The 24,545-nt window shown below is 38.0% G+C and overlaps 1 protein-coding gene across 5 annotated transcripts in view; it reads right to left on the bottom strand.

Annotated features, from left to right (window-relative positions):
* The window catches only part of LMBR1 (limb development membrane protein 1), a 160,503-nt gene that overhangs the window by 85,095 nt on the left and 50,863 nt on the right, over nucleotides 1-24,545 (bottom strand). For all 5 annotated transcript variants that reach the window (XM_059396008.1, XM_059396009.1, XM_059396012.1 and 2 more), the window contains one exon: nucleotides 8,403-8,506. In XM_059396008.1, the coding sequence (XP_059251991.1) occupies nucleotides 8,403-8,506 (104 nt within the window). The remainder of the gene's footprint in view (nucleotides 1-8,402; nucleotides 8,507-24,545) is intronic.

Here is a 24,545-nt window from a genome sequence, read left to right as displayed (position 1 = left end):
TGTGTATCCATATTTCTGACAATTCAGTGCTTTAAAAGTCAATTATTCCAGGGGCGCCTGGGTGGCTCAGTGGGTGAAGCCGCTGCCTTCGGCTCAGGTCATGATCTCAGGGTCCTGGGATCGAGTCCCACATCGGGCTCTCTGCTCAGCAGGGAGCCTGCTTCCTTCTCTCTCTCTCTGCCTGCCTCTCAGTGTACTTGTAATTTCTCTCTGTCAAATAAATAAATAAAATCTTTAAAAAAAAAAAAGTCAATTATTCCAAAACAGTAAGAACTTGCCTTTCTAGATAAGAACTACTTTGCTTACCAGCTGTGCAAACCAATAAATTTTTAAGTACTGTAACTGCTAATAACTTCAGTTTTAAAGAAAAGTAGGTATACCACAACTTCAAGTATTTCCTAATGTCAAAACCATCGAACAAGCCAATTGCCTTTATCTGATTATGCAACATTTATTTCTCAAAAGAACAGGCCAAATAAATGGGTTGGTAAAGTAATATACCAAGTTTCAACTATATACTGGGAAATATTTCATAGAGATCTTAAGATTAACATTTCATAATGCTGAATAAATTATTTTATAGACAAATAAATATCTTTAAACACCAAACAGAAGATTTTAATAGTCCAAACTCCAGCCTCACTGTGGACCTGTGAGCATGTGCCATAACGTGCCGTAACCAGGTAAGCAATTTCATTCTAGTCAGCATGAAATTAGACATCAATTTTACTTTCAAATAAATTCCAACCAAGGGTAGATAGTTTTCAAGTCCCCCTCAAGAAAAGTTTTGGAAAAAAGACTCTAATTGACAATGATTATTTCCATAAAGTTGTTTCATGAATGTTGGGCATAGTAGGGCCAATTTAATTAAGAGTTTAATTACTTTAAAATCTGAACCTGATTATTTTTTATTCCCTCCATACTAAAATTCTTCCTCATTTAACAAAGAGCCCCAAATTGTGAGACTTTAGTTAATAATTTAATCATCATATAAAATAAAGTTTGAAGTTTAGTTACCTATTAAACACAATACCTATGTTTTTTACGACTTACACTGTTACAATATAAAGCAGTTCCTATTCCAAAAAGGAAATAAATAAAGCTGACTATGTCAACTCCACTATCATTTCTTATATGTAGCTTTGCTATCGCAGGTAAAAAATGATCCTACACAAATCTTCCTGACGTTTCATTATCAACTGCCACGTAGCCCATACATTTAAGCACCTACTCATAAGTGGCGGCTCCTGGTAGGCGAGACCAACAAGATCCTGGGCAACCCCGCAGGGAGTACCGACAGCCCATTTTACAGACACAGACACTGAGACACATGCCTGTAGCCCTGCGTTAGTAAGGAGAAGAGTCAGGCTTTAAGTCAGACAGTCTAAATGCCAAAGCTCACAATTTATCCACTATACTATTATGCAAAGAAAGAGAACATTTGGCGTTAGGGGAGAAATCTCTCATTTTTTGATAGATGGACAGAAAAATGAAAGTGCTATACAACAGTCCAATTCAACGCTCCTACCATCTCGAAGTATACGGGTACCAGTGATATCTTTTAGAAACACAGCTGCTATTTAACAGTAACAGTTACTGTTACTGAATTATAATTTAGTTCCCTCCAATATGCAATTGTACTAAAAACAGTGACAAAATTAAGATCATTTCATGAACTAAATGATTTTTAACTCAAAATCTTTATAAACTCAAATAATTTTACATGAAACAAATGTTTTCTTTTCCTCAAAGTAATACTTTTATACATCTTTCTCTAAGATCTCACATGGCAAGCTTCAATGAATCACTACAATCACGCCTTTTACAGTAGACTGACAATTCCGAAAAGAACCCTGAGCATATCAACACTGCCAGAATGAAATGTTTTAAAAATAATCATCTTTATCCATGTTGTTTCTATGGAAAACAGGGAAGGCTCCCAAGAGAAAACAGAGGAATTCTATTAATAAATTGCCAAATGATTTTTATTCTTGAAGGTGTTGGGAAAATCAAATTAACACATAACAATAGTTAGTGAGATAGGACTCCGTTTTCTGTAATAAACACCAAGATCAAAACGCACCCAAGGTAAACTTCCTTGCAAGTCTCCCAGCAGGAGTTTTCCTTCTTGTACGTGATTTCCTCTCACCCACAAAAACCAGGCCAAATACGCGCATGTGCCGCTAACACTAAGCAGCACTTCCTTATTCATCATGTCCAACAATTTATGGATGATCAGTGGCCAAAACGAGCAAAAATAATGAAAGGATGCAATGAAAGCTCCCTGAGACCGAGCTGGACTTCCTACTCATTTCTGTGTCTCTTTCAGATGCAGGCCTGATACAAATTAGCCACTGGGGGGAAAAAGTCGTCTGGTCATAAAATACAGTACAAGGTCACTTTTATGTAAGTTTGCCAAAAGGGACATAAACCAGGACAATTTCACACTGTGACACAGGATAGAAACATATTAAAACAATCTCTGTTCCTCCTCCATTGTGCTGTCACAGTGCTCAGCTTTATAGGCCTTCCCAGCACCAGCACCGGGCTCTTCGCTTCCACCTGGTCAGTCTAATTAATTAAGAAAGGAAGTTACCTCAAATTCTGTACTTTTTGCTTTTATTATCAAGCACTTCGTTTGAAGTTATAGGAGTTAACCTCTTAATCCTACAGACCGTGTGCTATGTTCTGGACATTTGGGGATGTCTGGATAGCTTGGATAATTGGTCAGGATGTTGCTGTCGCTTATGTTAAATTTTATGCCAAGACTTCAAATCAAAGATAGGCATTAAGGTGAGGCACAATATAAAATTACTCCCAGAAACATCTTTGCTTTGTGAATTAATCTGCCATTGATTATATTTTTTCACTTCCATTAAATTGTTGAATTTCTGCCTCATAACATCTGAACTCAAAGCAAGATGTTAAAATATAATATGAAATAAATATATTCCTAACTCCTACTTCATCTCTGGCCAGAGGTTAGATTTTCAGAGTTTACAAAGCAATCAGCAAACATCTTCTGACATCATCCCACATAATCTAGAGGTCTCTCTGAGGCAGAATGGGAAGAGAAAACCACACAGCTGATTCGAGGTGTGACAGGAACAGCAATGCTGTCGGCCCCGATACCCTGGTACCCCGATACCCTGGTACTCTTGGAGTAACCAAGATTAAAAAAAAGAGGAGAAAGCATCTCCACCACAAAACACAACACCCAGCAGATATAACCTTCTTATCAGAACTGAAACAAACATTAAGATGCAAGCCTGGGATTGGGTTCAAACACACGTGAACATATATAAAGCTGGACGCAATACACAGAGGTAACTACAAAATAATCTAAATGTGATAAATAGTTAAGCACTAACAATAAGAGTTCTAAGCTCAGTTCTTACTTAAAAACTGTCTTGCTTTATCAAACGCATCTCCATCCCCTACCCCAGGAATATCAAGAATGGGAACAGTGAGGAGATGGTCCTGATAAAATAGAAACATGCGCAATGGCAAGGAGAGAGAAGAAAGGCTTGTTTAAGGCCCTTAAAAGGACATGGCCAACCCCCCAGGCCTAAAATGTCCTGTTTGAATTAACATAGTGGTTTAATTAAAAACTAAGTAGAGAATTCGGCTTAATTTGATTTTCAATTCAAGCTCTGCATCCGCCCATGGCTAGTGGCCAATTTCCGCGTCTCGGCACAATATGCAAGGGGCTGTTTTAAAATCGATTGCCCGGGGGACTCAATGAGAGTATGGTGGAGCCATGAGCCATTTAGGGACCCCACCAGACTTAGACATAGTAAAACAGCGCCGGGAGGGTGGTCAAAGGAATAAAAGAGAAATTTAACTTAACCATATTTCAAGTTTGTCATTACTCAAATCATTGTGCTGAATTTACCAATTAGAAGTGTTTTCTAAGCCCTCTTCAATAGCCCTTCAGAACTAGATATGTCTAAAGCCAATGAGCAAAGAGCTTTAAAGGATATACACTTATTTGTGGAGCATAACAAATAGCATGGAGGACAAGGGGAGATAGAGAGGAGAAGGGAGCTGAGGGAAATTGGAAGGGGAGGTGAACCATGAGACACTATGGACTCTGAAAAACAATCTGAGGGGTTTGAAGGGGCGGGTGGGTGGGAGGTCGGGGTACCAGGTGGTGGGTATTATGGAGGGCACGGATTGCATGGAGCACTGGGTGTGGTGCAAAACAATGAATACTGTTACGCTGAAAAGAAATAAAAAAATAATAATAATTTAAAAAAAAATAAAAAGGATATACACAAAGGAATATACTCTTGCTAGCCAGCTAAGTAAAACATGTCAATGACTGTGATGCATTCACTTCAATGAGTCAACAATTAAAGTCTGGGATCCAGTCTACAATATTGTGTAAAGAACTACAGATCTTAACAAACATGATGTAAAATCTACACAAGTCAACTCCTAGGATCATATATTAGGAAAACAATGAAAGGCTTAAACATATACTTTACACATTAAGACTTAACCAAGCAATGTTAATAACCCTTGCAGCTTTCAAATAATTGATTTTAAAACTGAAAAACATAAATTTTTACAATTATATGTCATGATTACCTTAATCTTAAAGCTTTCCAAACAATTCTAACAGGGTCTAGAATGCACCTTATCTTCAAGGTGATTTTGCTTCAGTCCATGACATTTCAAAATGGGAAAAATAATCTGTAACCTTAAAATAGCCCAAGATAATATGTGAATAATTAAGAACTGACTGTACTGTATTCAGTTGCATTCTGGTGATCCCATAGAACATTTACTGGCGAAGTGCATTAAGCTCTAGAATGATGGCACTAATAGCTAACATATCCTGGGCTATGTCTTTTACATGAATATTGTCCTCTCATTTAATCCTTTAAATAATACAGTAAGGTAACAATCATTGCTATACCCATTTTACAGAAAGAAAACGTGAGGTCCAGATGAAAAAACTAGCCCAGGCCGTGAGACTCAAAGGGCAAATTTTCGCCCGTTAGCACCCATCCCTCCCATCTGTCTGCCACAGGCCCCTTCTCCGTGCACAAAGAGCAGAATCCTTCTGCCTCTTCTGCCTCCAGGCTACAGCCCCATTTTCCCTTCCCTCCTCTGAAAGCTTTAAAGACCAAGTTCTTTCATTTGGTTCCTACAACTCCCAATCGTTGTCCAATGACAAGTGACAAGTCAGACAAGCGGTAACCAACTCTCGCCAGCTGTCTCCTTGCCCCCCTTTCAATCCTTTGCTGAGCTGGCGAACCGCCTGGCCTGGACAAGCTGACTATACCTCGAACACATAAGTCCTCTCTGAGATCGTGAAATGGAGCTGGTGATCTTGAAGGATTCAGAGGAGACCAACATAGTCAAAGATGTGCTTAGAAAAGAACACTGTTTTAAGAGTGTATGGACAGACTAGATGTAAAAAAAAAAGAGAGGAAAGAAGGCTGCACAATTGTAGGTGTGAAGTATCTTCAGTTACCTTCTGGTGTCCCTCCTCAAGCTGCTTCTCCCCTTGGACCTTAGTCTCCACGGGGGAACAAGAGAACAGTGACATATCACTGGGGTTTCTGTCAGGTTTTTTTTTATTCTAGAGATGGTAATTCTGTTCCAGTAAATGTAGCCAAGACCTTCTTCTAGTTGGTTTGTTCACAACAAGGGCGGAAACCAATTTGGAGACAAGGAGTCTGTCCACATTACAAACTGTTTTTCTAAAAAATAACCTCTTTAACTAAAAACTAGAATTTTGTAAAGAGTATAAATTAGGTAGAGGCAGCATGTATTCTACTTTCAAATATGAAAATAGAGCTAACACTGAGCTTTACCAATTGTTTTTGTACTTGGTAAGATTACACACGAGGTGGAGACAGGACGAAAGAACAATTTGCATATTTAAAGCAAACATCAACACAGCATTGCCGACATATGTTGCAACACTCTGTTTAACGGGAGTAGGTGTGTGATTGATTCAGTACGGTGCTATCTCTAGAAAACAGCGTTTCACATTGTCTGGTACGTGTACTCCCTTCCCTTAGTGACATATGTTTAAACTCCGACATGTGTATTTATCTCTATACTTATATAAAACAGTAGTTGCAAAAATCTTTTTCAAAAATCTTTTGCCAACTCCCTGTTATCTATAGCACAAAATCCAAACTAACTGGCAGAGCATTCAAGGCCTCCCAGATGTGACCCCAACAACATTCCATGAACCCTGATCTCTGACCAATTCTGTTCTATAGCTAAGTGCCAGCCATTCCCTCAATCCAGGCAGAATCTATGCCTTTGCTCAAGCCTGGAATGCCACGCTCCCTCCGGCAAAAGCCTATTCATTCCTTCAAGTCTTAGCTCAAGTGCAGGGGGACCCCTCCCGTGAAGCCTCCCCAGTTTCCTATGCAAATCAAGACTTGACTCCTTCCAGTGCCTCCCATCACAGCGGGCTGCATAAAGTTCAGCACACCACATCCCATTTGATTGCAGCTCTTTCTCCTATCTCTGGAAGGCAGGAGCCCTGGCTTTTCATTTCTGTCCCAGCAAGGTCCTATAGTAGCATAATTACTTCCTAGTAGGTGCTTCGTAAAACTCTGTTGAATGAATGAATATCCATCAAAAGCTTTGGCTCTAAAATTATACAGAAATCACTTTCTCAAGTGTCTCCTATGCTGTCACTTCTTGGTGTTCATTCTTTCCAGCCCTCTTGAACACAGTACTTTACATCCCATTCTTCCAGAAACCCTGTCTTCTGGCCTCCACAAAACCCCACGCCTTTGCTCCCCTGCTTTCTCACAGGCCCTGCTCAGCGCCTCCTTTGCTCCTTCCCCTGCGAGGCCGCCAGAGAGTGGGCCTTTCTGCCCCGGCCCCGCTTGCCCTTGGCCGCCTCACCCACTTGGGCAGCCTCCATAAACTCCAGCGTTGACATGTGAAGATCAACCGCTCTGGGGTGGTTATAACCACGAGGTTTTAGTGCCCGTTCTGGAATTGTACATATGTGGCCCTTAGACAACTTAATGACAGCTAATATATTTGGACCTCAGTTTTCTCCTTATAAAAGGAAGGTCTGCACTACATCCCATTCAGCAAAACTCCTATAATTTCTTCAAGAAGTCTTAAGCAAAGAGCTTTTTAAACTGAAACTACACAATTCTTTCACATTATACAGATGATTTAAATAATTCAGATAAACCATGATAAAAAACAATTCCAGCACATCAAAGCCAGTTTTCTCAATGTCAGGTCTGACTACCAAATACAACCATCCATTCTGATCTCAGGACATTTATTATATATGAAATCAACTCTGACTTTTCAGGTTCAAACTATTCAAGTATGGAGTACTATCTAGAAAGCAAGAAGGTACATCCGCTAAAACAATACCCCATCACCTCTCAGTGACTCTTTCCTGGCATCCTTCAACAAAAGGATGTACTTAAGGTTTAAAATCAGAAGACTTGCAAAATGTGAGACTAAACAATTTCATTGCTAAGTACCTACAAAAAGTTATATGAAATAAAAAGTCATAAAAATTCAGTTTACAGCTTCCCTTGCCACAGGTATTGAGCTGGCATTAGAGTATTGTTCAACAGTAAGACACACAGGCATACCTTCACTTCACATAGCACAATACAAATAGAACTAACAACTAAAAAGGTGTAATGTGTCCATAAATAAACTGTAACTCGGACCTCATTTTTGCCAAAAAGTATTAACTATTTAGATCTTTGTATTATATTCCATATGGTTATATGGTTAACCATTGCTATATGGTTATAGCAAAGACCCCCAACAAGCCATAAACAGGAACATCGTTTGTTTCACTTTAAAATGTTATTTTCAAAGACAGATGAAGTTATTACCACTGATACAGTCTGGACTGATTGTTTAAGATGCTCTTGCAAAGTCTCCTATTAGGCTCACTTTTAACCTCTCACATTCACTAGGATCAGTAACTCACAGTATCTTGAGAATCTGACTATCTACAGGGCATGTTTGATTTTATAATATGCTACTCTCCCGAAAATACGAGATACAAAATAACTTGTACATCAAAATATGGTTTAATATTTTGAGAATTTCATGTCATACTTTACACTAAATGCAAGAGAGCCTACAAAAGGAAGAACGGCTATCTTATCAGCTTTCTTCTCTACAAATACTCCAAGTTTACAGGTACTATTAAAACCTTCAAAGGTCAAAAGATGACTTCCTCCCTATGGAACAAAATCATTCAATATGCAATAGTATTAATATTATTGTCAACATGATTAATATTAATAAGATGTCATTATTACTAATTAAACGTTTTATATTTCAAATGGTTGTTCAAGCCTGTTTTTACTAGTTCAACATGAGTGACATATACTTCTTTTGAAAAATTTAATTCCAAAATATGATTCACTTACCTTTTTCAGGCCAGCAAAACCTTCTGATTCCAGAAAGAAAAAGGCAAAGGGCATCAACACGAATAAACAAAGGTTGGAAAAGAGAGAAGCAAGATTCCACAAGCCTATAGGGAGGTAGCAAAAAAAGAATAAAAAGATTAGAGACAGGCCTTCTCAAAAAAAAATTACTATGCTAAATTATGATATTAGTCAAAGAGCTATACTTTTTAATAATAAAAATAAACATAAACTTGAAGACAGTGCCTAACAAATCACCTAAACTTACAAATGAGAAAATAATTACACATCCAAATTTCTGTAACTTTGTAGCTTGTACCTATTAGGGAAAACCAATGTAGAAACTAGAAATATTTTTCTCCATGCCCTAAAACAAATTCACTAAAGATATGACAAATGCAGAGATCCAAGACAGAGTCTCTTTAGATATACTGGCATCTGAATATTTAAATTAGAGCCACTAGCATGAATTGAGCACTTAATAAATGCCAGATACTCTACTAGACATTTTACATGCACAGTATTATTTAATTTAAGCCCAAGCAAAATAAGTCAATCAGAGATAGACAATTATATATCTCCCTGATATGAGGAATTTGAGAGGCAGGGCGGGGGCATCGTGGGTGGGAAAATGAAACAAGATGGGATGGGAGAGGGAGACAAACCGTGAGAGACTCAATCTCAGAAAACAAACCGAGGGTTGTTGGGGGGAGGGACAGGGTGGCTGGCTTATAGACATTGGGGAACGTATGCGCTATGGTGAGTGCTGTGGATTATGTAAGCCTGATGATCCACAGACCTGTACCCCTGGGGCAAATAATACATTATATGTTAATAAAAACAAATAAATATTTAATTTAAGCCTACTAAAAACACTAAAAGTAATAATTAGCACTTCTTGGGTCCTTCTGTGCCAAGCACTATTCCGAGTGATTTACCAGTATTATATGAACTCGTGTATTCCTCACAGGAATCCCCCAACAAGACAGAGGCATAGGCTGGTTATATAACTTAGCCAAGGTTGTAGAGTCTGCCAGTGGCAGAGTTAACTCCTGGGATTTTTAAAAATCACTATATCATAGAAGGTTAAGTAAGCAATTCTAAGTGGGAAGGAAAATATAAGAAAGGCAGACAAGTTCATATCACCTTTTGGCACATTCTGTACTCTTATAAAACCACAATAAAGAGCCACTAAAGTGATAATAAATAGATTTAGGAAAAGAAGACTAAGTCTATCTTTGGGATTATGTTTGGCCAAACTTCTTACACCTTTTATAGGTAAAACTCTCAAATTTAAAAACGATTTTCAAAATAATACCTGTGATACTTAAAAAATCAAGAGTTAAAGACAAAATTATACTAAGTATAAATTCAATCTATCACATGCACTTATCACTCAGTGCTTTGGAAAATGGGCAAGAAGTGTTCTTTCAAAGCCCCTATTTAGAAGGCAGTGTTCCAAGCACAAGAGACAGAGGAATGAACAAAACCTTTGTTTTAACCAAAATATGGTACGAGGAGTCTTTTCCGTTTCAGCCATTCTAACAGGTATATAGTGGTATCTCTTTACTGTTTAAATTTGCATTTCCCTAAATCAATAAAAAATAACATGAACATCTTCATGAACTTGTCTGCCACCCATATGTATATTCTTTAGTGAAAAATCCCTTCAAGTCTGTTGCCCATTGTTTCATTAGACGTTTGTTTACTTACTGTTGAGTTGGGCAAGTTTTTTACATATGCTGAATACAAGTCCTTCATCAGGTATATAATTAGCAGATATTTTCTCCCCATCTGTAGATTGTCTTTTCATCTACCTTTTTAACAAGTATCTTCCAAAGAACAAAATTTCTTGATTTTGACAAAGTCCAATTTACCAATTTTTTCTTTTACAGATCATCTTTCCCAAGAAATTACGGTCTATTCCAGTAACACTAATACTTTCTCCTATGTTTCCTTCAACAAGGGCTACAGTTTTAAGATCTACATTTATATCTATGATCCCTTTGAGTCGCCTTTTGTATTTGGTGCCTGGTATGGACTGAAGTTCATTTTTTTTCCCTATGACTATCCAATTGCTCCAACACCATTTGTAGAAAAGAATACTCTTTTTCTGCCAAAGTGCCTTTGCACCTTCACTGAAAGTAAATGGACAGTATATGTGTAGATATATTCCTGGATTCTCTATTCCATTGAGTCAATCTATATAGCTTTATGCTGATACCACACTATCATGATTACATGGCCTTAAAATTTAAGGTTTTGAGTTGGGTAGTAAGTCTTCCAATTTTGTTTGCTTTCAAAGTTGTTTTGGCTATGCTAAGTCCTTTGAATTCCCATCTCAATTTCAGATCAGCTTTTCAATTTCTACCAAAAAGGGGGGGGGGGGACCCTTCTGGGATTTTCAATGAGACTGCATTAAATTGGTAGACCAATCTGGAGAAAACTGACATCTTAACATTGTCTTTTTATCCATGAACATGGTATATCTCTCCATTTATTGTGGCATTCTTTATTTTTTATCAGCAGTGTTTTATACTATATAGTATATAGGTCCCTCACATCCCTAAGTATAACATGTTTCTGATGCTACTATATACAAGTGGCATTGCTTTTTTTTTTAAATCAATGTCCATTTATTCATTGCAAGTATACAGAAATACAGTTGAGTTTTGTACATTTATTGTGTATCCTGCAACCTTGCAAATTCATTAACTGGTTCTAAGAGCTTCTTAATAATAGACTCTACCACAATTTCTATATAGACAACCAAATCATCCGTTAGTAGATACAGTTTCACTTTTTCCTTTCCAACCTTAATGTTCTTTATTTTCTAAGAATCACCAGAACAATGTTGGATAGAAGTGGTGAGGGGACATCTTTACCTTGTTTCTATTCCCAGGGAAAAGTCTTTCATTAAGCATAATGTTACCTATAGGGTTTTTACAGATGCTCTTTATTAGGTTGAAGAAATTCCCTTTCATGCCTAATTTGCTGACAGATTTTATCAAGAATGGATGTTGAATTTTTCTTCTGATATTTCTGCATGTATTATGGTGACTTTTCTTTTTTAGGGTTTGAATATAGTAGTAACATTCATTGATTTGTCAAAAATTATAATGTATTATTCTTTTTATATATTGCTATATTTGATTTGCTAAATTTTGCTTAGAATTTATGCATAACTCTCTTTTCTTGTAATGTCTGTCTGGTTCTGGGAACAAGGTAATGCTAGGCACCATGAATTGGGAAGTATTCCTTCACTTCCAATTTTCTAAAAGAGTCTGTGTAGAACTGGTATTGCTTCTTCCTTAAATATTTAATAGAACTGAGAGTGAATTTTTCTTGGCCTACAGTTTTATTTGTAAGAACATTTGTGAAATTTCTACATTTGTGAGACTTCAGTAGTTTTTGCCTTCCAAATTTTCCCATTTCTCTAAGGTGCTGTATTGACATAAAGGTGTTCACAATGTGCACTAATTATCCTTTCAATACCTGTAGAATCCATAATGATGTCACCTCTTTCATTCCTCTTATTAGTAATTGGTGTCATCTTTTTTTTTTTTGCTAATCAACCTGACTGCAGCTTTATTAATTTTATTGATCTTCTCACTTTCTCTGTATTTTCTGTTTTCTATTTCACTGATTTTTCATCTTATCTTTTTTTTATTTCCAGTCTTCTTAATTTGGTATTCATTTGCTCTCCTCTTCCTGTTTTCTTAAGGTAGGAATTATGGGCACTGATTTAAGAAACTTTTTCTTTTCTAAAATGGACATTTTAGTGCTATAAATTTTCAAATGTTTTATTTTTGTTTTCATTTAGTTCAAAGTACTTTCAAATTCCCCTTCTAATTTCTTCTTTGGCTTATTAGTTATTTAGTTACCAAATAATTGAGGGATCTTCTAAGTATGTTTCTGCCACTGGTTTCCCATTTAATTTCATTAAAAGACATATCTTATATGTCTTAAATTCTTCTAAAAGAATTGAGATTTACACAAAACAAAGGGTTTTGTGGGGTTGGGGGGTCGGGAGAGGGTGGTAGGGTTATGGACATTGGGGAAGGTATGTGCTATGGTGAGTGCTGTGAAATGTGTAAACCTGGTGATTCACAGACCTGTACCCCTGGGGCTAATAATACATTTTATGTTTATATAAAAATTTAAAAATAAAAAAAAAATTGAGATTTATTTTATGGCACAGAATATGGTCTCTCTTGGCAAATGTACCTAGTAGACTAAAAGAATGTATATTCTACTGGCGTTGGGCAGAGTGGTCTATAAATACAAAGTAGGCCAAATTGGGGTCACCTGGGTGGCTCAGTTGCCAAGTGAATGCCTTGGGCTCATGTCATAGTCCCAGGGTCCTGGGATTAAGCCCCACATCAGGCTCCCTGCTCAGGAGGAACCCTGCTTCTCCCTCTCCCTCTGCTTGCTGCTCCCCCTGCTTGTATTCCTTCTCTTGCTGTGGCTCTCTCTGTCAAATAAATAAATAAAATCTGAAAACATAAATAAATAAATTAGGTCAAGTTAGTTAAGAATGTTATTCAAATCGTCTATCTTGTTAATTTTCTTAATTTGTTCCATCAATTATTAAAAAGAAGATATTGGTAAATCTGAATAGAACTGTGATTTTGTTAAGTTTTCTTACTCTAATTTGTATTTTTTACTTACTCTAATTTGTATCTAATTTAATTGATTTCTCGAAGTTTTTGCTTCATGTATTTAATAGCTACTTACTAGGTAGATAAATGTTTATTAAGTTTTGATGAATCAAGTCCTTCATCATTATGAAATGATCTTATTTATGCCTAGCAAAACCGATACCCTTTTCTAATAATAATATACCTACTCCAGCTTTCTTCTTATTAGGATTAGCATGGCATACCTTTTTTCTGCTATTGCTCTAAACACATTTGTATCTGTATATTTAAAATGAGTTTACTGTAGGCCCCCCTATACTTGAGTCCTCCTTTTTATTTAATCTGATAATCTCTGCCTTTTTTAAAAAGTTTATTTATTTATTTTTAAGTAATCTCTACACCCAAAATGGGGCTCAAACTCCCAACCCCAAGATCAAGAGTTACATGCTCTTCTGACTGAGCCTACCAGGTGCCCCCAATCTCGATTTTTTAATCGGAATGTTTAAACCACCACTGATGTTTACTGATATGATCAGGTTTAAGTCTGTTGATTTGCTCTTTATTTTCTTTTTGTCTCATTTACTGTCCCGTTTTCTTCTTTTTCTGTACTCCTTTGGATTAATTTTTATGATTCCATTTTATTTTTTACAGTTGCTTATTGACTATACCTCTTCATTAAACTATTTTAGGGTTATGTGCAGGTTTATCACATACACCTTAACTAATCATAATCTTTTAAGTGATATAATACTCATGTACAGCATAATAACCTTCCAATAGTGTATTTTCATTTCTTTCCTTCTGCCTTTGTGCTATTGTTGTCATGCATTTTACCTGTGTATGCTATAAAATCACAATACATTGTTACTATTTTTTAAGCAGCCAGTTATCTTTTTTTTTTTTAATTTTATTTGTTTGAGAGAGAGGAGAGGGAGAAGCAGGCACCCTAATGAGCAGGGAGGCCCTGCTTTGTACTCCGGTGTGGACTCCAGGTAGGCAGAGTGAACCCCCAAAGATGTCCACATCTTAATCCCTAGAATCTGTGAATATGTTACATTACATGATATATTAGTTTTCTAGGGTTGCACTAACAAGGTACAGCAAATTGGATGGCTTCCAACAACAGAAATTTGTTCTTTCACAGTTTTGGAGGCTCTAAGTCCAAAATCACGGTATCAGTAGGGCCATATCCCTTCTGAAGGTTCTAGGCAAGAATCCTTCCTTATCTCTTCTGGTAGCTGCATTCCTAGTTCTTACAGATGTATCTCTCCAAATCTACCTCTGTCTTCACAGGGCCTTTTTCAGGTGTGTCTGTGTCTTCGTTTTATCTTCTTTTAAGGATACTAGTAATTAAATTAGGGCCTACCCTAAGCCCATGTGACCTTATCTTAACTAATTACATCTTCAAAGACATTATTTCCAAATAAGGCCACATTCTGAGGTTCTAGGTAGACCTGAATGGGGGGAAATGGGTAGGCAGGAAAGAGGACCATTATTCAATGCCAAAAAGACCACAGATATAATTATTTCTTTTTTTTTTTTTTTAATTTTATTTATTTGTCAGAGAGAGAGGGAGAGAGAGCAAGCACAGGCGGACAGAATGGCAGGCAGAGGCAGAGGGAGAAGCAGGCTCCCCGCCGAGCAAGGAGCCCGATGCGGGACTCGATCCCAGGACGCTGGGATCATGACCTGAGCTGAAGGCAGCTGCTTAACCAACTGAGCCACCCAGGCGTCCCCGCAGATATAATTATTAAGGTCATGGACCTTAACATAGGTTGACAGAGAGATCATCTTAGATTAGCCACATGGGTGAAACCTACCCAAATAACCTTTAAAAACAGAGAACGTTCCCCAGCTGAAGTCAGAGAGAAGCAGCAGAAGGGTATATTAGAGAGGAACTCAACCCACTTTTGCTAGAGGGGGTCAAATGAAAAACATAAGAGGTGGGCAGCCTCTAGAGCAAAGACCAGCACCTGGCAAGGAAATGGGCTTCAGTCTTAAAACCACAACGAACCAAATTCAGCCAATAACCTGAACGATCCTGGAAGTAAATTATTTCCCAAAGCCTCCAATAAGGAATGCAACCTCATGAAAAACCTTCATTTCAGCTTCTGCCACCCCCACAAAAAGAACATCTGTTTAGTAAGACTTACAAGGAGAAATGTTTAAACTGAGATGATGATAGCCCTTTCATTCATCCACCTGTACAACAGCGTGTCTCAGTGCAACTCGCTCCTGTCTAGTACTCTGTCCAGAACCTCCAGTCACTTGCCCCCCCCCCACATCTGTATCCTGCACCCCCATCCTCCCGGCAGCACCCTGGTTGCAGGACTCATATATGCTGAATTGCTGAGCTTCAGTGCCTACATTTTCTTGAAAACTTAGTTGTTTTAGGTGACAGGGTATATACAAATCTCTCTTACTCATCTTGGTTAGACTATATGTAGCTTTTAAACTTGAATACTGATTTTCTTACTTCATACCTGAGCCTTAGTTTTTGATAAAACAATAAACACAGGGAATGTTCTGGGCATAAAACACCACAGCAGTTCACTCTTTCTTTACTTACTGTCCTCGTGGATTTGTTAATCTTCAAAAAGCTGTTTTTAACCTGTAGTTACCCACTGTTTGAAGTTGACTTCCCAAATACTTACTGATGTTCTTGCCCCCTTTTTTAATTGTTTCAACACACAACTCAATAAAGCCTCAACCTCAATTCCTATGTCTTTGTTCTCACTTACTCAACGAAATTATTATCCATTCTCTTTACTCTCTTGCCCTAAATTCCTAAAATGTAATTGCTCCAGTACACATTCCACAGTGGACCTCTACAATACCTCACAAAACCATCAAGTTTATTCTTTTTTCTCCCTTTTCTATACCCTGCTCATTATATTCTTTGATACATTTAGAAAGTATACCGAAATCAAATGACAGTGTCCTAAGGGCGCCTGGGTGGCTCTGTCAGTGTCTCCCTTCAGCTCAGGTCACGATCCCAGGGTCCTGGGACCAAGTCTCACATTGTGCTCCCTGCTCAGCAGGGAGTCTGCTTCTCCCTCTGCCTGTCACTGCCCCTGCTTATGTGCTCTCTCTCACTCTCACTCAGTAAATAAATTTCAAAAAAAAAGATAGTGTCCTAAAAACATCCTTAAATATAATGAAATCATTGCAAAGCCTCCGTTTGTTAAGCTCCTATTGTACCTGCTATTTTCAGTTTACACTCTGAAAGGAAAAAAAAATAATAAATCACTTAAGGAAAAAAAGTACTAGTTTTTAGATCTTCTCAAAGAATTGCTTTAAACTAAAAGGACCTCTCTTCTTGTTTCTAATGGTCTAAATAAAGATGTCTTTGACAAAATACTTAAGCAGGATAGACTACATTTGTAAGATTCTGAAATTAAGATTCGTTCAAAATAAGCAAAAGTTCACTTTTATTTTAATGCACCAGGAATAAAAGGAAACACAGAGTTTTGGAGCAGAAAAGAACTTGGAGATCCCTTGTTTAATTCACTCAGAAACCAAACTCCTTTTTTAAAAGAGGTTAAATAAATGCCACACAAATTCCATAACTTACAAATGATAGACAAGGGAATAGATTCAAGATCTCTTGCTCTTTTAGAGAGCAAGATCCACCTCTATGGATCTCACACTTAACATTCTGAATGAAAAAAGCACAATATTTTGAATTGTACTAATATCTGCTACAAAAAGCAATCAGCTTAATAAGATTTTACTAAAGGAAATGTTTAAACTGAGAATATGACAGCTTATTAATTCTATCCATCTGTGTAAAACAAAATTAGTTGAGCTTCTGATCAGTTTGTAAAACACTGAAACAGAATTCAGCACTGCTACATGTGTTTATATGTGAGCACATGTAGACCCAAGCCTTCTGAAAACACCAAATATGGGAAGGCTTTAACAAATCCAACTTCAATAAAACATTGCTTGTACTGTATGTACTTTGTGTGCTATATTATAATGTCCTGTAACAAAACAAGGCATTTATACTATTCGTGATGTAAAAGGCCTAAAAGTCCTGATGGCCAATGTCTGCGTGAGTGGCACTTTATGTCTGACTTTACGTCTGACTAGCCTGAGTGTGCATCTATCAGTTATATATGAGCGAGAAAAGGAACTTCAACTCTGTTTCCTCATGTATAAAACAGGCTATAACTTAACTCATAGGCTCTCATAAAGAACAGAAGAGAAATAACATACCAAATACTAAACAAACGTCAGTGCCTCCTGCCAGCCATCTCAAAATAAGGCAAATGCTCCAAACAATTGAAAAATTCTAATGCACACCAGCAATGTGACCAAATAAAGACAAGAAAGTGAGTTACAACTAAAATTAGCTCTCAACCATTCCCAAAGAAGTATTCTCATTAGGGGCATCTGGGTGGCTCAGTCAGTTAAGCATCTCCCTTTGGCTCAGGTCATGATCCCCGGGTCCTGAAATAGAGCCCAGTCTCTTCGGGCTCCCTGCTCAGCAGGGAGCCTGCTTCTCCCTCTCTCTGCCCCTCTCCCAGCTCATGCTCTCTCATGCTCGTACTCTCAAATAAATAAAATCTTTTTAAAATTAAAAAAAAAAGATTCTCATTAACTACACCCCAAAAAGGTTACAAAACAAAAACCTGTATACACATGATATTAAAAATATATGAAAACAACAATGACCAATAATAGATACAGAAAGTAAACTGCAAAGAATTACACAAATTACCAACAATGTGAATATACTAAAATTATGGATGATTTTCTTCCTACTTTTCTACATATTGTAAGTTTTCTATAAGGAGCAAACAAAGATCCTTACCCCCCCCCCCCCCCCCCCCCAAAAAAAAAAGAAAGAAACATATTTAAACCTCCTTCTCTCCAAATCCCTGTTGGGTAATCTCCCAACAAAATGCTGGACTTCCCCTAGGCCACACCACTCACTGTATCTACCAGCCTCACTGGCCGCACAGTTCAACTCCCAGCTCCAGCTGAATCAGCACCGAGCAGGGAGCTCAGAGCGTGCTCTCTAACAGCTGCCACCATGAATATAAACCCCTGGATGCTTAAACTCCACTAACTTTTTTACACTGGGGGGAGCTTTGTAAGTTTTTGCAATTTGAAACAACTATCATCCGTAGCACAGAAGCAGACTTTTTTATTGTTACTGAGCTACAAATACACGTAGTTCATCCGTAGCGCAGAAGCAGACGCTTTTATTGTCACTGCGCTACAAATACACACAGTTCAGAATTCCTCCTTCTCGTCAGTCCCCTTTCATGCAGGGAAAGCTACACATTTTTCTCTGAGAATCAAAAGTTAAGAAATACGACAATGCCTTGGGCAAAAGCTCACAAATCAGAAAAAGTATCTGTTCTGACTAACCCACACAATTAAAACGAAGACAGTTATGAAAAGCTGAAGAAATCTCTATCAACTGATATGAAGGAGGAGCAATGTCTGCAGAACAAGTGAAGAAAACGGTGCGCATGATTACAAAGATTCTGAATACGAACTCGTTTAGTTTGGCATGAAACTAGATGCCTACACTTTTACATGCTGAACTTCATATACACGTAATATGTGTACACATGTGTATATGCTATATATGTGTGTGTGTATATAACACATACGTGTGTGTACGTATGTATAATTTTATAATTTCTTTTACTTTCCCCCAACTGTCCCTTTTCCAGGAGACTCAACGTTAGTACTAAAGGTTTTGACAACCACAACTGTAGAAAAGGATATAATATGATACAGAACCTCCACTGTATTTATTTTTGCAAGAAATATTGATTTAACACAAAGATTTTGAGCATTGATGGTCTTATCTTAACAGGATAATCATCTACATAAATAACCAGTTTTTATTCAAAGACTAAATAAGTAAATGCAAAAAACTAAGCTTATTTACCAGAGTATATAAATGTGAAAGTCTCAGACTTAGTTTATGTTAATTTAATTATTAAATCTACAACATATAAGTTGAAGTTACTTTGAGAAACACACCTAATACAGAGAAAAATAATACATCTAACATTCCCAAGTAGTAATTATATTCTTGACAATTTTGTAAGACTTAATAAGTTTCCAGCATTTTACAAACATACATCAGACATGCATACATATATATCCCTTAAGAATTATTCTATAATTTTGATAAAACTTTCCCAATTTTAAATTAGGACTAATATATATAATATAATTTATTATATATGACTACATATTAATTTATAAAATAAAAATATTAATCAAATTTCTCTACTCAAAAAGCTAAAATTACTTCAATATAGCTAAATTATATCAATATAACCCAAAAAATTCAAAAACCTCATAGTTTGTCTAAAGCAATATAAGTGACAACCTTTTTGAAAGATCTCTTATGTCTATTCCCCAAAGACGTACCTAAACTTAAACAAAGGCTATTTACTAATCCTAGAAGACTTCATTTCAAACCAAACCAAACAGACCTGCGAGATCACCACAAGATGCATTAACTTCTAGCTCCATCTGCTGGAGTACAAAATATTCCAAAGTCCACCATAGAATACTATGAAGCAAATGATTGATCTATTACTTTCCGTCATCTAGGTGAAAATTTTCATGAATTTAAAACAGAAAATTAAATAGAGTTTAGCCATATTCAGTACATTTCCAAAATGACAAATCTAAGTTAAAATCAGTATTTCAGTGGGATTGAGGATCTAATGCAGTTGTCAAAAAGTGAGTTATATAATAAAAAAAATTCTACCAAGAAAGGAGAAGCTTTAGAGAAAGACAAGTCTTTCTAAAAGCTTTCTAAAAGCTTTCTAAAGCTTTTGAACAGTAAGTATTGTGTGAACCTCAGAATTAGAACAAAAACTAAAGAACAATTTTAGCAGAGCTGTACAACTTTTTATCTTAATATAACTTTTTTCTTATAACAAAAAAGCAAAGTCTGTTGTAGAAATATTATAAAATACAATCACCAAAAAAAAATTTTGTATTCTGTAATTAATTCTACCACCCAGAGAAAAATGTGTTTTTCAACATCTTTCTCTAATGGCCAAAAAAGCATTCCACTGTTAGGATCTACCAAATTCAATTAAGTAAATTTCTTACTTTGACACTTAGATTGTGTTTTATTTTTAATATTAAAAATAATACCTCTATTAATATCCAGTAACTACAGTAATAAGTGACTATTAAGACCAATTAATTAGAAACTACTGGTAAAATTAAATAATGATATATTAAACTTTATGAAGGACTGATTTTGATTTAATATCTATACATAAGTAGATGTAATATTTATTTTTCTTTTTAAGTTTGATTGCTTATAATCCAGAAGTCTGACTTTTTTTAATCTTCTTGGGACCTGAAAATTGATAAAATAAAGATGGATTTTGTATTGTTCCTTCATGATACCCACAATAGCATACTGTCTATTCCTGTTGAAAAATCAAAATAAAATATCCACGCCTTAAAAAGACTAGTCAGGTTCATGGTGGCTATCTCTTAAAAACTAAAAGTCAACTAGGCAATCATGTTATAAATATGTGTCTCTGTCTGTTTCACAAGGAGTATGGACAGCTTAGCAAAAATTGGCCCCCGGTGGCAGGATACCTCAAAGAACTAAAGAATTATTTCCTGACCATTTAAGGCACAACTGACACCGTTATTCTCCTACCCTCCAAAGACTTATTCCTGTTCAGTTTTTAACTTTAATCTCACATTACGTGAAATTACCACTGAAAGGGAGTAATTCAATGCATTTAGTGCATTCACAAGTCCCCATCTCATTCTAAGACCTGTCTATCACCCAGAGAAGAAAATCCCCTGTGTATCAGTTTTTCAACCTGTGGAACTGACTAATTTCATATTTTTCTAAGTTTTAACAAGATACAAAGGAAGTGAATACAAATAGATGCTTTCTTTTTTTCTGTCCATATTTCACCCTTTGCCAACTTTAACAATACAAGTGACAATACAAATTTTAGTTCCATTTGAATTTGTCATCTCTGCTCTCTTTGTACCATCCTAGAATATCTACAGTTGCTGGCCGTGTCATACCCACACTAAGCGAATGAAGGGACACGGCTCAGCTGCATCTGGCTGACAGACACGGGGCTGACACTGCCCATGACCAGAGGATCACCATTCTGCCTCGTTCCAGCTCAGATATCAGTTTTGTACATCACATTTTTCAAGCTGTTTTAATAATTTTCTCACTGTATACAGAGAAACATCTTGTTCCATGATAGAGATTTAGAACTAAGAGTAATATTTTACTTATTTACATTACTAAATTCTGGCCCACAGAAGTGAAGTGGCATTCTACCGTAATCTGGTTAACATGTAACATCTTAAATCCACGTGCCCAAAATCCAGACACTGTATTTAATTCAAACTAAATATTTTTAAACATACTAAAGCATTATCAATACCCATACTGGCCTAGTGCATGTGATTTACACACTAAGGCACAAGCGATCAAAACCATCCATACTGACAATTTTATAGGTAAGTCATTCTATTTCTTTTCAAATTAAGTTCTTTTTCTAGCCAAGGTATTGCTAATGACACAATAAATAACTTTTACTCACTGAACGATGAATCTTTACTGGAAAATTTCAGTGTGAAAGTACGGGAGCAATGATCCATGGGAAATAAAGATAATTTCAGACATCTTCTGAGACCTCAAAGAATTTGGCAGAAATTCACAAAAGGCTTAACCAAGAAGACAAATAACAACTCAAGAAAATCTCCCAAGTTTTACAAAATGTTAAATGACTAACGAATGTGGATGATATAACTGCACTGGGGTAAAGGAAACCCTGAGACTTTCCAAGGACTACTAAACACTGGCTCTGACCTGACACTAAATCTAGGAGACCCAAAACACCACTGTGGCCCACCAGACAGAGGAAGGGCTTATGGAAATCAGCCTGTCGATGGAATATTAGCTCAGGTCTCACAGATGTCCCAGTGGGTCTGTAAACCCGGTCTATGGTCACATGCCCAGTGCCAGAAGGCACAGGGAACAGATATACTTCACAGCTGACAGAATCCCTACTCTGGTCCCCTGACCTGTTGTAATAAGGGCTCCTACAGTGGGAAACACCACATGGAAGCTTCTAGAATTGCCTCTAACTAGGAAAATAGTAAACCAAAAGTCATGCCACATCCCCGGAAGAAATGCAGAAATTAGTGCCACCATCAAGGATTAGAAAGACACAAAAGTGGTGACTCCCACATCCCCAGAACATACCTTAGGACAATGACAGTGGATTACCATAAGCCTCACTCGATGGCGACCCCCCACTGTTGCTGTTGTTCCAGCTGCTGTTCCAGATGTGGTTTCAATGCTTGAGTAAATTAACACACTGGTACCTGGTGTGTGACTCCTGGCCTCTGTCTTCACCTCTGGCCCCTAAGACCTACCGTAAGAAGTTTACTTGCAGCTGCAAAGCCAGCAAAGCACCCTCACTGCTTTCCTTCAGGGCCCTCCAATTCTTCAGTCCTGTGTCACAATTTAATTTGCAGGAATATTGATGGCCTTTCCCTTCCACAAAATATCACAGGGGCCATTCTAATGATGACATTGTGCTGATTGGATCTAGTGAGTGAGAAGTAGCAAGTATCTAGACTAACTGGTAAGACATTTTCATGTCAGAGGTGGAGAATCAATCCAAGAATAATTCAGGGGCCTTCTATGTCAATGAAAGTTCTAGGGGGTCTAGTGGTGTGGAACACATGGAGAGTTCTCTTCTCAGGAGAAGGGTGAGTTGTTGAATCTGGCTCTTCCTACAACCAAGAAAGAAACAACTGTCCATGGGCTTCTTAGGATTTTAGAGGTGACAAATCCCGCACAGAGCCCCTCTGGGTGTGTTACTCAAGCTCATTTACCAAGTGACGCCCAGAGCTGCCAGTGTACGGTGGGGTCCAGAACAAAAGAAGGTTCTGCAACAAGCACAGGCTGCTGTGCAAACTGCTTTCCTCCTCAGGTCACCGGGTCCGCAAATCCACTGGTGCCTTAAGTGTCTGTGGCAGAGGGGGTGCTGCTTGGAGCCTCTGACAGGCGCTAGAGACAGATCATGGCACAGGCCCTTAGGACTTTCGAGCAAAGTCCTACAGCACTACAGCCCCTGCCCCTCTGGGACATACATGAAGGACAGCCCTGCACAGATAACCAGTCTCTTTTAAGAAACAGATCTTGGCCTGTTACTGGGCCTTAAAAGAGATTGAACACTTCATCATGAGCCACCAAGTTACCATTTGACTGGAGCTGCCCATCAGGAACAGGGTGTTTGTTATCTGACCACCGAGCCATGACACCAGACGTACAGCAGCACTCCACCACCCAACAGAAGTGGTATGGACATGATCAAGCCCAAGCAGGCCCTGAAGGTACAAGTAAGTCACATGAACAAGTGGACCAAATGCCCATGTCCCCACTCCTACTCTACTACTTCTCTCCCCCAACTTGCACCTGAGGCCCCACAGGACGGTCCTTACAGTCAGCTGACAGAGGGAAGAAAAGACTCCAGCCTGGTTTACAGATGGTTCTACACGACAGCACCCAGAGTGGACGGCCACAGCACTGGGGCCCTCGGAAATGTCCCTGAAGGACAGCACTGAAGGGAAATCCTCCCGATGCTCCTGGCTGTTCACTTTGCCTGGGAGGAGAAATGGCCAGACATGTAATTACAAACTCACGCGTTATGTCCAGTGATGTGCCAGACGGTCAGGAAGAAACAACTAGAAAACTGGTAGCAAGGGAATTGGGGGCAGAGGTATACAGACAGAACTCTCTGAATGGGAAAAAAAAATGTGAAGATATACGTGTCCCATGTGACTTCTCGTCAAAAGAGGACACTGGCAAAGGAGAAGTTTAATAATCAAGTGGATAGGGGTGCCTGGGTGGCTCAGTGGGTTAAAGCCTCGGCCTTCAGCTCGGGTCATGATCCCGGGGTCCTGGGTTCGAGCCCCGCATCGGGCTCTCTGCTCGGCAGGGAACCTGCTTCCTTCTCTCTCTCTGCCTGCCTCTCTGCCTGCTTGTGATCTCTGTCTGTCAAATAAATAAATAAATAATCTTAAAAAATAACAATAATAATCAAGTGGATAGGACACCAGTCAGCCTCTTTCCCCAGCATCCCTGTCCTGGTCCAATGGGCTCATAAACAAAGTGGCCATGATGGCAGGGTGGAGATTAGTCATGGGCTCAGCTATATGCACTGCTACTCATCAGAATCATCTGGCTACATTTACCACTGTGTGCCTAATTGTCCGCAGCAAAAACCAACACTGAGACCTCACTATGGCACCACTCCCAAGGGAGATTAGCCAGCTACCTGGTGGTGGGTTCAGTGAAATGGGCCACTCCATCATGGAGAGGGCAACATTTTGTCCTTACTGGAACAGCCACTTACTCTGGGTACAGATTCACCTTGAACGCAAGGTGAGCTGCTGCCGAAACTACTATCTGCGGACTTTCAGAATGCCTTGTCCACCATCATCACAGGAG

This window comes from Mustela nigripes, chromosome 4 (assembly GCF_022355385.1).
Source record: "Mustela nigripes isolate SB6536 chromosome 4, MUSNIG.SB6536, whole genome shotgun sequence".
Lineage (NCBI taxonomy): Eukaryota > Metazoa > Chordata > Mammalia > Carnivora > Mustelidae > Mustela > Mustela nigripes.
The sequence above is the reverse complement of the archived record's forward strand: the minus strand, read 5'-3'. Positions and strand labels throughout refer to the sequence as shown.